At 37.4% G+C, this 15,729-nt stretch overlaps 1 protein-coding gene across 6 annotated transcripts in view; it reads left to right on the top strand.

The window, feature by feature from the left end:
- Positions 1 to 15,729, top strand: part of REV1 (REV1 DNA directed polymerase) — a 49,282-nt gene that overhangs the window by 13,847 nt on the left and 19,706 nt on the right. For all 6 annotated transcript variants that reach the window (XR_009631094.2, XM_060769774.2, XM_060769775.2 and 3 more), the window contains 3 exons: positions 3,885 to 4,576; positions 7,923 to 8,030; positions 9,022 to 9,138. Coding sequence is in view for 5 of the 6 variants with exons in the window: in XM_060769774.2 (XP_060625757.2) it covers positions 3,885 to 4,576; positions 7,923 to 8,030; positions 9,022 to 9,138 (917 nt within the window). In the remaining variant the exon portion in view is untranslated. The remainder of the gene's footprint in view (positions 1 to 3,884; positions 4,577 to 7,922; positions 8,031 to 9,021; positions 9,139 to 15,729) is intronic.

Raw genomic sequence — 15,729 nt, 5'->3', positions numbered from 1 at the left:
TGCAGGCCAAAATCCCATTGGCTTTTTTTGCCGCCACATCACATTGTTGGCTCATGTTTAACTTGTTATCCACGATGACTCCAAGATCTTTTTCACACGTACTGCTCTCGAGCCAGGCGTCACCCATTCTGTATCTTTGCATTTCATTTTTTCTGCCAAAGTGGAGTATCTTGCATTTGTCACTGTTGAACTTCATTTTGTTAGTTTTGGCCCATTTCTCTAATCTGTCAAGATCGTTTTGAATTCTGCTCCTGTCCTCTGGACTATTGGCTATCCCTCCCAATTTGGTGTCGTCTGCAAACTTGATGATCATGCCTTCTAACCCTTCATCTAAGTCATTAATAAAGATGTTGAACAGGACCGGGCCCAGGACGGAACCCTGCGGCACTTCACTTGTCACTTCTTTCCAAGATGAAGAGGAAGCATTAGTGAGCACTCTCTGTGTTCATCCACTTAACCAATTACAGATCCACCTCACCGTAGTTTTGCCTAGCCCACATAGGACTAGTTTCCTTGCCAGAAGGTCATGGGGGACCTTGTCAAAGGCCTTACTGAAATCCAGGTACGCTACATCCACGGCATTCCCCGCATCTACCCAGCTTGTAGCTCTATCGAAGAAAGAGATCAGATTAGTCTGGCATGACTTGTTTTTGATAAATCCATGTTGACTATTAGCGATGACTGCATTTGTTTCTAAGTGTTTGCAGACCGCTTCCTTAACAATCTTTTCCAGAATATTGCCCGGTATCGACGTGAGGCTGACCGGACGGTAGTTGTTTGGGTCATCCTTTTTTCCCTTCTTGAAGATTGGGACCACATTGGCCCTCCTCCAATCTGCTGGAACTTCTCCCGTTCTCCAAGAACTCTCAAAGATGGTTGCCAATGGTTCCGAAATGACTTCCGCTAGTTCCTTCAATACTCTGGGGTGTAGTTGATCTGGCCCTGGGGACTTGAACTCATTAAGAGCGGCCAGGTATTCCTGGACCACTTCTTTCCCAATTTGGGGTTGGATGTCCTCCAATCCCTCATCCACTCCATCTTGCTGAGGTTGAAGACTCTCTTTTTGTGAGAAGACCGAGGCAAAGAAGGCATTAAGTAGTTCTGCCTTTTCCCTATCCCCTGTCAGCATTGCCCCATCTTCTCCTCGAAGAGGTCCTATCGCCTCCTTGTTTTTCCTTTTTCTACTGACATAAGAATAGAAGCCCTTTTTATTGTTTTTAATGTCCCTGGCAAGCCTGAGCTCATTTTTTGCTTTAGCCTTGCGGAACTTTTCCCTACAGGTGTTGGCTATTTGTTTGAATTCTTCTTTGGTGATTTCTCCGTTTTTCCACTTCTTGTGCATGTCTCTTTTGTGTCTTAGCTCAGTTAGAAGTTCTTTGGACATCCATTCTGGCTTCTTTGCACTTGTCCTATTTTTTCTCTTTGTTGGCACGGTTTGCAATTGTGCCTTGAGTATTTCACTCTTGAGAAATTCCCATCCATCCGTAACTCCCTTGTCTTTTAGTATCTGTGTCCACGGAATGCTGCTCAGCGTTTCCTTCATTTTTTGGAAATCAGCTCTCCTAAAGTCCAAAATGCGGGTTTGACTTGTCTTAGTTTCGGCCTTCCTTTGTACCTCAAATTGCAGGAGCACATGGTCACTTGCCCCTAAGGATCCTACCACTTCGACCGCATCGATCAGGTCCTCCGCATTTGTTAGGATGAGATCAAGAGTAGCCAATCCCCTTGTTGCCTCTTCTACCTTCTGGACCATGAAATTGTCTGCAAGGCAAGCGAGGAATTTGTAATAGGAGAATTACCATATTGAAATAAAATCTGATGTTTTTTAAAAAAATTATTTAATGTGCGTTGGAAGAGGGATAGTCTTATACAGTGAGTATATTCCAAACTATATTTGAACTGGAAAAGTTAGGGGTCATCTTATACGCACAATTGTCTTATACGCCAGAAAATACGGTGATTTAATTTAATGTCAACTCTAAGCATAATCACAGGTCTATGTCAGTTATGGGCAAAGGTAGTTTTAATTCCATCTGACAGTTCAGGATCCACTAGCAAAGTGTAAAGCAAACTTTGGTGGGAGAATTCAAAACCTCTTCTCTAACTTACAAAGTAGTTTTAATACCAAAAGCTGCTGTGAGATTTTTTGCAGGATAAAGCAGCAAGCTGAACCCAGGATGCTTTTTATTTATTTATTTGTTGTATTTTTACTCTGCTCTATCTCAACACCAAAGGGGACTCAGAGAGGCTTCCAAATTAGCAATAATTAAATGCCACATTAATAATACTTTATTTATACCCTGCCCCCATCTCCCCAAGGGGACTCGGAGCAACTTACAACAGTTTGAGCAGGCATGGGAAAACTTTTGCCCTTCAGGTGTTTTGGATTTCAACTCCCACAATTCCTAACAGCCAGTAAGCTGGCTGTGTTTTATGGGAGTTGATGTCCAAAATTCCCGAAGTTTGCCCATTCCTGCTATAGAACCTATCTTGTATAAGGCCAAGGGCAGGTTTTGGAGCCAAAATTAAGGATTTTGATATGATTGTAGATAAATTGGGGGTGATTCTGTGGAGAAAGAAAATACAGTACTGTCCCAGAGAGTCAACCACCCTGGATACCACCACCATTTCCACACCTAAGTATTCAAAAAGGCTAGAAGTGCCATTGCAGTGGACATTGTAGAGTGGGTCGTTGCTTCTTTTAGGTTCTCCTTTTGCCACTCTGTTCAGAGGTGGGAGTGGTTCATTTTGTATAAGAGTTAAGGTACACATATGGACCCCTAGATAAGTTGGCTTATTTGGGGTTGATTTTTATTACTGAAATTTCTAGATTGATACTAGGGTATGGGTAATCATAAATATGTTTAAGAAGCCAAATAATAGTTTCACAGAAAACAAAGGGTTTTACTCTTCTATAGTTTGAATAAAAGTGCATACTGATCATGAGATGTTCATGAATAGGGGAAGTAATGAAGCTTTCGGTAAAAGACTTCATAATTTAATTTGTTAAAATCTGTATAGGGGATTTATAAATAATAACTATCAGACCAGAAGGAAGAACGAAAAGCAATGTAATAGGAAGGAAGAATGGAATTATATATAAAAGAACAGGAAGTCACCAAAATGGGAGGGGGGGAGGGGATGGTATAACCAAACATGAATATTGTATAGATGTTAGGATTATTTTTTCATGTATGTATACATATATATAGATCTGTTTCATTGTTTTTTTATGAATATGTAAATTGAAAATAAAAACATAGAATGTGAAAAAATAGAGAAGTAATTTGTTTTTGTACAGTGTTTTAAATCAGAAGTTCTCCCTTTGTGAAAAAATAAGGCAAATTCTTTGTTTATAAAAGATCAAAATTCAGGCCAATAAATTCAGCCTTGTAGGTGTCTTGCAACAGACAACCAGAGTGTTCAATTTAAACTCTTGTCGTGCTTTAATTTTTAAGTATGAAGAAGATACTTGTTTAGCAGATCTAATTTTCTGGCTTGATAATAAAGTTTAATGGTAAATATTTGAAGCCAAGCCCTTCATCCTTGCAGCCAGTTTTGGAGGATTTCCTTTCAAGAGGGATTTATATGTAAACCTATATCAGGCAATTGTGTCCAGCCACATAATTATATTCGTAAATAAAATTATACAGACTACATGTGTACCTTCATAGATGTAGTTCCAGGAACAGTGTTGTTGAACAACTTTTCAAATTCATAATTTATGAAAACTTTGGAATTATGGGAATCATAAGTTATCACATACTACCCTTATTTAAGTCTTCTGGGGATACTTTGTTCTAAGTAAACAAGTATCCAAAATGTGGGAAAAGGAAATAATATTATTCTAATGTATTTTTGTATTATGGATTTTTCTGTTATAGAAATTGTCTAGTACAAAAGCATGAAACAGAGAATGAAGTTAAAACCAATGGACTGAATAAGTTGAACAAGGAGGATGAGACTGAAGATACAGGATTCTTGGAACTAGAGCAAGGCTTTTCTGAGAACAAACAGAATGGAATTCATCCTAAAGAAAACATGTCCATTTTTAATGGACATGTTTCCAATAGTGCCTTAAAGACACAGGATAACATGGTATTTTCTGGCAACATTACAAGTAGATTGTCACCAGATCCTGTACAGAAAGAGGAAAGGACTGAAAAAACTGATTTTAGAGACTCAACGCCACATTTGCAACAAAGCAACAAAGATACAGAACTTTTACAGAATATGCATAGGACTATGGGTAATTCATCTTTTTCAAATTTGCACAATAATAGCAAAATAAATGGTGCTTACCACTCTACCATTCAGGGGCCTTCAAGCACAAAAAGCACTATTCCAGCACCTGCTCCTAGTAAGGTAGATTCTTCACCTCTGTCCAGAACTTTGAACTCCAATTTCATTTCTGACTTTTATGCACGTTCAAGATTACATCATATATCTACCTGGAAGTCTGAATTTACGGAGTTTGTCAACACACTCCAAAGACAAAGTAGTGTCGTGTTCCCAGGAAGAGAAAAGTTGAAAAAACTAAAATCAGGGCAATCTATGGTTAAGAAAACAAACTCATGTAAGTAGATTTGTTATGATTATATGAAAAGTAATCTGAGAAATGTTAGGTTTTTCAAAGAAATTGTTATTTATTGCTTTGATTATCCAGCTATAATTGCTTGATATTACAGTCTAGACCAGTGATTCCCAACCTGTGCTCTACGGAGCCCTAAGAGCTATGTATGCACTTCCCAGGAGTTCCAGGGTCGCTTAGGAAAGTAAAATAAATAAAAAATGAATGAAATAAAAAAGAATCAAAATAAGAAAACTAGGAATTACATTATAAACAGAAATTTGCCAAGTTGAATTTTGAGGCTCCTCTAGCAGAGGACATTTTTTTCTTTCTGCTGCCATGACTTCCAAAATTATTATAGTGTGAGATGGACAGATGAGGCTGAGTGTGACACCAGCCTGTTGCATGCACACTAGCACGTGCCGTGTTTTGTTCTGCTCATACTTTTGAAACCCAAAATACTGCAATACATTTCTGGTAGAAAAAAAATATTACATTATTGATTGACTCAGGTGATTTTATTGGTTTTCAAATAGATAAGTACTTGAGTTTACAAAGTTTTCAAATTACAATTTCATTGCATGGATTTTGAGCAATTGTTTAGATATCTCTTTACTTTACATTCCCTTATTATCTCCTAAACACTTAGCCACTATTTAACTGTAGGAGATAGGGTAGGCCTAAGGAACTCGGCCACAGAAAGTGATACTTAAAAAAGGCTCCACAAGTCAAAAGACTGGGAATCACTTATCTAGATTGTTGCTCACTGGTTTATTTATTAGTATCACATTACCATTACCATTGCTTTGAAAAGTATGGGTACATGCTCTCTAGCTTCCCATCTCTGACATACCCCTTCCTCCTCCTTTGAACTCTTGATAGCCTGCACCAATCCACCCAGTCTTGATACATGTCCTGTGCCTTTGTTTCTGGTGGTGAGAATAGTATTCTTCTTTCATTTGAGCAGAAAATGGAAAAATGCAAAAAATCAGACAAAGTAATGTGTATCTTTCTGTCCTCTCCTTACGCTGGCTCTCTTAACACCCCACAAAGAAAAAATTACATAGCCACCCACATAATCCTGCTCTTCCTCCAGTTGCTCATACTGGGTCAAAATATGGTAAAGGTAAAGGTTTCCCCTTGACATTAGGTCTAGTTGTATCCGACTCTGGGGGGGTGGTGCTCATCTACATTTCTAGGCCAAAGAGCCGACATCTGTAGACGTCTCCAATGTCAGGTGGCCAGCATGACTGCATGGAACGCCGTTATAAGCACTACCTATTGATCTACTCACATTTGCATGTTTTCGAACTGCTAGGTTGGCAGAAGCTGAGCCTAGCAGCTAGAGCTCATCCTGCTCCCCGGATTAGAGCAGCTCAGTGGTTTAACCTGCTGCGCCACCAGACGGCCCTATGGGTCAGAATATACAGAAGGGTAAATCATAGGCAAAAATTCTCATTATGTTAGATGAAAAGAAAGGCTGTTAGGCAAAAAAAGGTTACTTGGTGCCAAAGTGACTCATTGCACATTACAGTACTTCCAGGCTCTAATAACAAGATGGTAGTCACCCTTAATATTGCATTAAACAGCTTATATTTAAATTGGCGGTATTTCCAGTGGACAATTTTGTTCAACAAAATGTGTTTACAAGACAGCATAACTTGTCATTGTTAAGAGAGTTTGTGTATGGACAGTTTCGGGATTGTAGGTAAATATAGCTATAAGACTCACTGTGCAAAAAATTTTCAACTCCATGGTTTTTTAAATTTTGAAAAGAAATTTTTCATTTGTGCTACCCTTTGTTGTGGTATTTAAGAATTAGAGATATGTAAATTTTCCATTGATTTTACTTTAGATGAGCATTGTAGGTTTGTAGTAAACTCAACGAAAATTGGGAGATGTTTGACATGAATGGCACTTTTTAAAGAAAGTTAACATTTTTCTTCTAGCTTCTATTCTATTATTGTACCTTTGTGATAGATTCTACCATCTTAAGGAGCAAGAGTTGTATAGGCTTTTCAAATTCATATTTCAAAGCAAGTACTTCAAACATATTGAAGTAGAACAGGCTTTCGGATAAAATATGGTATAGAGTAATAGTTAAATGCACTGTGGCCAGACACCTGAATCTACATCTGTATGTCTTACTGTTTGTGTGCAAAGTTTACTGTGACTTTGTTTTGTTTTGTTTAAAAACAAAGAGCAAAACTGATACTTTAACAATAGTTGACACTGGCATTAGGTAAATTGAAAACTTCTGAGTAAAGAACAATTATCCATAGCTGACTATTCATTTATTGTTATGCTGTTGTGCAAAATAATATAGTGCTCAGTGAACAGCTTTGTTCTTTATAGCAAAATAGTGATTTTCAAAAATGTGATACAAAATAGCCATTTTCCAGGGTCCCGAGAACTATTACAGTAGTTCTCCTTCCTTATCACTGGCAGAAGGTTACATTAATTCTTTTGAATTAATTCCTTGTGAATTCCTTGTGAATATATTTAATGCGTATAGTTTTAGCTGTGTATTTCCCTTATAGGTAAACTAACCACATAGAATCATTCTGGGATAGAAATACAGAGCAGGGATGGGCAACTGCTGAGATTGAAAACACCCCAATTTGGAAACACAAAAATCATATTTGTGATCAGCAGAATAGCCATTAGCAGCCCTCCAAAGCCATTGGGGCTGTGGAATTGCTTCTAGTAATTTATCTGTGTTTCATGACTGTTTTGATGTCCTGCTATCTCTTCCAAACCTTCTTGTCCTCTAGGATCCAATTTCAAGGAGTAGTAACTATTGATTAGAGCTTCTCTCATGGGATATTCTAGCAAGTTTCAGATTACTAATGGCTAGAGTAGCTCTAGGCATATAGGGGACAACTTAATTATATGATTATATATATAAGTAGTAAGAGTGTGGATTAACCAAAGGCAAAACAGCAATTTGACCAGTAGTATCCCTGGAAAGTCCTGCTGGCCACTAGGGATAAAATGAAATGTTTGGCTCCTCAATGTTTGAGAGGACTGGGGTCCCTTGGGTGGGCCATATGTAAACTATAAACTGCATATTCACATTTAATATATGATGTGTATTTATCTTGCATTTTAATGTGTAACAATTGCTTCTGTATTATATCACACATCTTTGAAACTGTGAAAAAGAGTATATACAATAACAAAGGATTCTTGCCTAATTTGGTTGTGAGCTACAGGTGAACTACTGGAAAACTTAATATATTAATGGCAGTTTAAACATCGTGAACATAGAATGGCGTAGTATGCTTATAAGAAGCAGAAACAACGTGAACATTATTTAGCTTTGAATAAACTTTTCATTTGGTTATTTTAGATCATTTATCCATCATGAACACAACCAAGCATCAGAGCTGTATAATGCACGTGGATATGGATTGCTTCTTTGTATCAGTGGGCATTCGAGATCGACTAGATCTGAAAGGTTAGTATTCAGGCATGGCAAGAGAAAACACCTATTGGTTAAACATAATCCAGTTGTCCTCAATGCTTTTAATCTGAAAACTGTTATATGGGCAGTATTGTATACTGTAAATATTGCCAGATTAATGCCATTTAGACCGTTGTGCTTAAAGTAATAGAAAAGTTTACCTTTTCTTTCATCAAATACCAAAATGTATTTTGTCTCTCTTTCATTGCCCATATTTATTTTTCAGTCATCAGATGTTGGTCATATCTATACCTAAAGCCAGAATAACATTCCGTTATAGATCTAGTGATTTTAAAATGTTGGCCATCCATACAGTTTGAATGTAACTCTAATAATTTGTGACCCCCAAGGCTGGACCTGTTTGGGTTGCTGGAAGTTGAAGACTAAAGCATCCCGAGTACAAAAGATTGAGAACATTGGTCTGTAAGATCCAGGGCCCATGAATGAATGCAACTACCCCTTCCACCTTGCCCAAAAGGGGGATATCTACCTGAATGATAGTTACTTGTCTAGGGCAGTGTCTTTGAGAAGTTGTTAGACAAGCCTCTTCTTTAAGAACAGTGCACAAATAGTTTGAATCCATTTTACTGTCTCATTGAATTAAATCTGCCATCTTTAGTCTTAATAGTCAGAATGCCCAAAAACACCAAAAGTGTAGGTGAGCAGCTTAACTTCTAAAAGTATGCTTTGATTCAAAGATTAAATATTAATCTTGTAGCCAAATATTATAGTTTTCATATTTGAATTAAACTTGGATTAAACTGCCATTTTGATTATTTTCCCAGCTGGGTGTGTTAGTGTGTATTTCTTGGGGGAAAAACGCCACTTCTTATTCATTTTAGTCAGTAATAGTCATTACAATTTTATCAGTATCAATCAAAATCTCTTGTTGAGGATGTCAAGTGTTAATTGAATTGAAATACTGCCTGCCAATTTTTGTTGAATTGTAACATAAGTTGACTTGTATATTGAATATGTTTCACAGGTAAACCAGTGGCTGTCACAAGTAACAGAGGATCGGGAAAGGCATTGCTTCGTCCTGGTGCAAACCCACAGCTGGAAAGACAATATTACCAGAATAAATTATTGAATGGCAAAGCAGGTATAAATCTGCCATTTCTTGAAACTGTAAAACCAAACGTCATTACAGCACAATCACTTATAACACTACTGTTAATTTTTGTAGTTCTATAGTGATAATTTCAAAAGAAATATTCCATATTCAACAACATAATATTTACACTTTTGGTTCTTTTTGGGCTGAAAAAGAGTGCAGCTATTCCGCAGTGCAAGAAATTCCTTTTGTTACGGCAACTCACTCTCGCACTTGCCTGCCTTCCTGCTTCCTTCCAACTACGGTGCTTCACTTAGCTGAGTCCAAAAGCACTGACAGTGAGACAGCAGTGGCTTCCTTCAACCCAGCTAAGTGAAGTGCTGTAGCTGAAAGGGGGCAGAGGAGCAAGTGAAGCTTCACTTGTCCAGGCGCTTGCTCCCCTGTCAGCTATGATGTTTCACTTGACTGAGTCCGAAAACACTGGGTTGAAGAGAACCAGTGTTGTCACTCTCTTCAACCCAGTGTTTTCAGACTCCTCTGAGCCATAGCTGGGAGGGTGGGCATAGCTATTATTTGTATAATGCAGCAAGACACATGGAGAGAGAAGCCTAACTAGATTATTGCAGTCATCTGCCAACAAGTATTTCAAAGTGATTGATCACTGCTGTGAGTATTATATGTTGAAAGCAAAAATACTGATTTGGGGGGCCAAAAAAGAGGGTGCAACTATTATGTGGTGGCGTACAGTATTTATTACCTGTGTGCATCTCACATCTACTTTTAATACTGTTTATATTTAATTCTGTTTTAATGTTTGCATATTTGTATATTTTAAATGGTATGCTAATGCTTTTATGTTAAGCCACTTTATGTTATCCTTTGGGAGAGATAAAGTGGGATATAAATATAATAATAATAATAATAATAATAATAATAATAATAATAATAATAGCAGCTGTATATGAATAGGATTTCCACTTAGGAGCAATATGGTGACTATATGAGCAATTTAAATATATGGAAGATCTTTATTTGATTTTTACATGTGTCCTGTATGTCAACTTGTTTTGGTAACACGGTCACTCTCCAAACAATCAGTCTGTATCATGATAGAAATCTGACTGGTGCTCCTTTGGCATAAAATTGCTTTCTTGTGGTGTAGTTGTCTATGTCTGTGTGAATGAAGTGCCACAAAAACTCATTGAAGATTTTAAAATAGAAGATAATGCAAGAAGGGGAGTAACATTGTACAAGTATAAACCACATCAAGCAGTGATAGTGAGATATTTTTTTCTGATGACAAGGGAGTAACTAAAAAAATCTAGACAATTGATCAATTTTGATAACATCTTTGTTGACATTGTTCCTAGACAACCACTAGTTTAAACAAATTCAACAGAGAACTCAACAGATTCCTAGGTGATATGTCTGTCAGTAGTTATTAGCCAGAACAGGTACAGTGTTCAAAGACACTAGGCCTCTGAATACCAGTCATGAGGAACTAGTCATTGGGACCAGTCTTTGGCATCATACTCTACAAAATTGTTCAAGAAATCTGCCTGGTCATCTCTTGATACCGGCAAACTCAATTAAATAGACTATTGGTCAGATCTAAATAGCTATTCTAGTGTTCTTAAACCTTGGAGTCTAGTACTTTTTTTGGCAGGCGATACTAGATTGTACAGCATATGCTATCAATAAAACAACATATATATAAACCCATTTTCATACTTCCAACAGACCTCACTACCTCTGAGGATGCTTGCCATAGATGCAGGCGAAACGTCAGGAGAAAATGCCTCTAGAACATGGCCATATAGCCCAGAAAAACCTACAACAACCCAATAAAACAACACATTAATGTCTTCCTTTTTATATTAACTAAGGCATCTGGGGTTTTTTGTTCATTTATTTGTTTTAATTTGGGAAGCCTCTCAATGAGACAAGTTGGTCTGAGCAAAAGTATTCACTTCTTTCAGCACAGTAAATATTAAGTCAGGGTGTTGAATGTGTTCCTCTCCATATCAACTATAATTAGCTCCAAAGGTTGCTTACAGTAATTAAAATCCATCACAAAAATCAGTTTGAAAGTATAGACCAGTGCATATATAGCATAGTTCTTTTAGTCCCTCGCTGTAGCCGAGGCAACAGGTTCTTAATTAAGGAAAAAAAAGAAGCAAAAGCAGCAGCAGATAGTCACACAGGCTGTGTGATCAAATAGCTGTGTCACTCCAAAAGAAGGAGCCTTTCTATTTGAAGACTTTGCATAATTTCTCCCCCCCCCTCCCGCCATAGATATATATGTAGCTTTTCAGTGTATATTTGTTCCCAGTATGAATCTTTTAAAAGAACCAAGACATCCCTTGTTATTGTCCCATTAAACCATTAATACCTATAAACAATATCAGCCAGGATAGGTCAAATTAGCATTATTTCTGAATTAAGCCATATATACTGTTTGCTGAATAGATTTTTTCACAAACAAGGCAAAGGCTTAAGGATATAAAAGATGTTCTCATTTCTTATTTTCAATGAGACTAAAGGAACAATCCGATATATACAAGTTATTCAGGGGAGGATCTTCGGAATTGTAAAACATTATGTCAGATGCAGGCAAAACGTCAGGAGGGAGTGCTTCTAGAACATGGCCATATAGCCCAAAAAACCTACAACAACCCATTATGTCAGTTGCTCTCAAATCCTCCTCTCCTCAGTTTTGTTATATAGCATTGCTGTTCTCATTTCTTATTCTGTGCATCTTTTCAGAAGATTTGAAGTCATTTTTCCAAATGATTTTCCAAAGCATCTTTTTAGAGTCTTATTGGAGCTGATAAGTTGAACAAAATACTTTCACATAATGGCTCTGTGTGCGAGAAACTAATATTATTTTTGTAATCTAAATATAGTTGATACTCTGTATGTTGCAGAAATGGGGAATCTGTGACCCTCCAGATGTTGTTGGGATGGAACTCCCAGTAGCCATAGCAATGATGATAGGGCTTGCAGTTCATCAACTAAAGTTCAATAACATCCACATGTTCCCCATCCTAGAAATATTTGGTAGCAGAGTGTGCATGCTACAACATTGTCATAATATACGTCGTCGTGAAAAGAGAATATGCTTTTAATAATTCAGCTCTTCTGCACAGCTAGCATTTGTTTTCATTCTTTACATGTCTGATCTCTGGACAGTGTTTCTATTCAGCCTGGAAATAAAAGCAGGAGTTACATTATCTTTAAAATCCTGTTATTTCTCATTTCTGTCTTTCACCCACTTCTGGTCTGAGGACTAGTTATGAACTTCAAAGGCTTGTAGAGTCCTGCTCTTTTCTCTCTTTAAACTGACACGTTTCCATCTGTCCCAGTGGAGCTACAGTACAATTGTGCCTTTCTCGTATTTGAAAGTTTTTCCTTTGGGGATTGTATAAAGTAATTTGCAAGTTTGTAGCTGCTGCTTAATTAGCTTGACCCCTTCACCTCACTACTTCTTCTGCTGCCTGCCTGCCTGCCCTTATAGTTCCTGACAAAATTGCAAGTCCCTTATTTTATTTTTCACCGATGCACCACAAAAAAATCTCTCCTCCTGCTTCCTGATTTTAACCCCTTGACTGCTGCTGTCAGACTTTAATTCTTTTTCCCAATGACACACCACATTTCTTTCCCTCCTGCTGCCAGATTGTAATCCCTTTCCCAGTGATACATCTCCTTCCTCTCTCCTTTTTCTGTCAGATTTTAAACCTTCTTCTCAAATATGCCCTTCCTCCTTTCTCCCCTTATGCTGCCATATTTTAAACCCCTTTCCCAGTGATGCATCTTCTTCCATCTCTTCTTCTGCTGCCAGATTTTCCACCACTTAAAAGTTGGTAGCAAAAGGAGAGGTGATCAGATGGATTATCGGAAAACTGGTTTAAAATCTAGTAAGTCTTCATGGTGTGAAGGAGAAAAAGAGTATCAGGGCTGTTGATGAGAAAGGAGTCTGTAGCACGCATGCTGGGGAGGGGGTTACAATATTTAATTTTTCCACTTTTGCTGGTGTCTTAGACCCCTAACACCTGTGAATGTACTTGTATAGAGCTATTTTTCTTGTAGATAACTCTGTATTTTAGGTGAATTAATACAGTATATTGTGGGTGGGGGCAGGGGTGGCATACCTGCTACTGTGCCCTGAAACCCCCCAAATTTTCTTAGGTACTTTTTATTTTCCTTACTCTATTGGGCTTTTTGATCACATGCTTAATTGTATGAGAAAAAAATAGTTAATTAATGGTGTGCTTCTTGACAAGTAGTATTCATTGCTGATCCCATCCTGCACTACTGTCCCTTTGAAAACTAATTCTTTGGCACTTCTTACATTTTAAAAGCTTATATGGGGCTTTCATTGCTGACAATGGGAGACAAAAGTTTTTCCTTGCACACCCATTGTTCTTTACTGTGACAAGCTCACATGGCTTTTGGATTTTGCAGTGACATTGCTGTTAGGAAATTAACAATCGGCTACATATACTTCTATGGTAGTATGTTGACTTACAGATCATTTAATTAGCAAACAAATAAAACAAATAATTTGGAAGAAGAAAACAAATGTTTGATTAAAGGGTAGAAGTCTAGAATTAAGTGCTGAAGTTTTTATCTTAGCGATATATTCTATATATAAATTATCCAATATTAAAATTTTTGAAAAAATATACGTTCTGGCTAGATAGTTGTGAAAGTGTGAAGATAATCGCTAGAAATCTATTTTAGTATACTGCTTCATTCTGTTCTAGTAATCTATATACACATTACAAATATTGCCTGTCAGAACAAAATCTAGTCTTAAGTGTATTCATACAATTAACTAGACTCTCATGTCAAACAAACAGTCGACATCCAGTACTTCAACTTTCCTCACTGTTATGTATTCTTGATTTCCCTGTGAACTGCTAATCATGGTGTGTTAGGGATCTGTGAGTCTTTTAGCTCGACCAGATATAGGTGTCTCCAACCTCAGCCCTTCTCTTACAAATTACATGCTCACTGATTATTGTTTTATTGCCTCTTCTCCTGGACGGTTTTTAGGAATTGCTATCTCTTTGATCTCTTACTGAATTGACCTTTGATTTTTATTCATCCACAGTTGTGCTACTTTACATTTACCATCATTCTTATTTTATATCTCCACTTTGTAGTATTCCTAGAGAGCAGGTAATTATTGATCTGTTGGGAGAAGTTGCCTGACTGACTGAGAGAGTAAATTATCCATGCACAAAGATAATAAGGTGCTCTCATTTGCCAGTTTTCTCACGATATTAATATGTTTAGGCTTCCTTTCCCTCAACCCCAGATCTTCAAAATTCATTCTAAAGAGCAAGAATTTCTTAAAATCAACATTTTAGTTACAGATTTATTTTCAGCGATTTCTTTTTCACAAACTTGGGTCCTGGCCTCTGCTTTCTCCATCTGTTGCTCCACATTCACCATACGCCTGTCTAGTTTCCCAACTTTTGATGAGAAGTTTTCTGCCTTGCCTTCTATTGAGGACAATGTGTCTTTCATTGTCCTGAATTTACATGAAGTGACTTCATCATAATAAGGGGCATCTGCTGTGCTGCTCTGTAGAAGAGCCCATCGAATTCATGAAGATAGACAAGATGCTGGCTTCATCTAGTGCCAGAGCAGAAGAACAAATCGACTTAAAGACATTGTTCTTGTTGTTCAGGGCACAATTCACTGTACTTTGCAGATCCAGGTGTCTTAGGAAACTTGAATGAGCTGCTCCAAATGACAACAATGAACTGTCAAGATAGAAGATTTTCAGTGTTCAGTTTCCACCCCTCTCATCCACTATATTATTTGATCTGGTAATATTTATATAAAGACTGAATCACAATTCTATTGTGTTAATTAGTGGCATGATCCCACAGTACAACTATGGGAGTACACTACTGCTAAGGTATGTCTGTTTGGGGTATATACATTACACTACAGAAACAAACAAAAAAAATCCAAGCACTCTTCCCTCAAAACACGTATTTAAGCAGAAGTCTTCAGTTCTACTTCTAAACCTATGGAGATGTGATTTCATCTGTTAAACGTTTCTGATTTAAAAAAAAAATAACAACAGGTGTTTGTGCATGTGTTTAGTGATATTCAGGTGACATGGGCATGCTTGGTGTGACTAAAATGGAGACTTGGTTTGGCTTCATACCCTCTAGCTGTATACAGTATGTTTCACTCCTAGCTGATGCATAGGACCAATTCTTCAACTTAATTCTGGACCAATTCTTCAACTTAATTCTGCCTAACGGAGGGCCTCTCCCAGACAGGCCTATATCCCAGGATCTGATTCCTGGTTTTCCACTTCAAACAGGATTATATGAGTCCACACTGCAAGCTAATCTGGGATAAACAGAAAACCTGAGATCAGATCCTGGTATATAGGGCCTGTCTGGAAGGGCCCAGAAGTAACTAAAGGCTTGCATTGTGTTGTAATCTGAGTTGCCAATATTTGGTGTAAAATTAGCGTACACACAGACTAATACATGTAATAGATATTTTGAGTATCAGAGGAAAGCAAGTATTTAATGTAATTGAGTGAGTTGGGTATTTGCCTATGAGAATGCCTTATTCTTTTATTTCCATACTTGCGTTTTAATAAGT

The sequence above is a fragment of the Anolis sagrei genome, chromosome 3, assembly GCF_037176765.1.
Source record: "Anolis sagrei isolate rAnoSag1 chromosome 3, rAnoSag1.mat, whole genome shotgun sequence".
Classification (NCBI taxonomy): domain Eukaryota; kingdom Metazoa; phylum Chordata; class Lepidosauria; order Squamata; family Dactyloidae; genus Anolis; species Anolis sagrei.
This window is presented reverse-complemented; position numbering and strand designations above follow the sequence as displayed.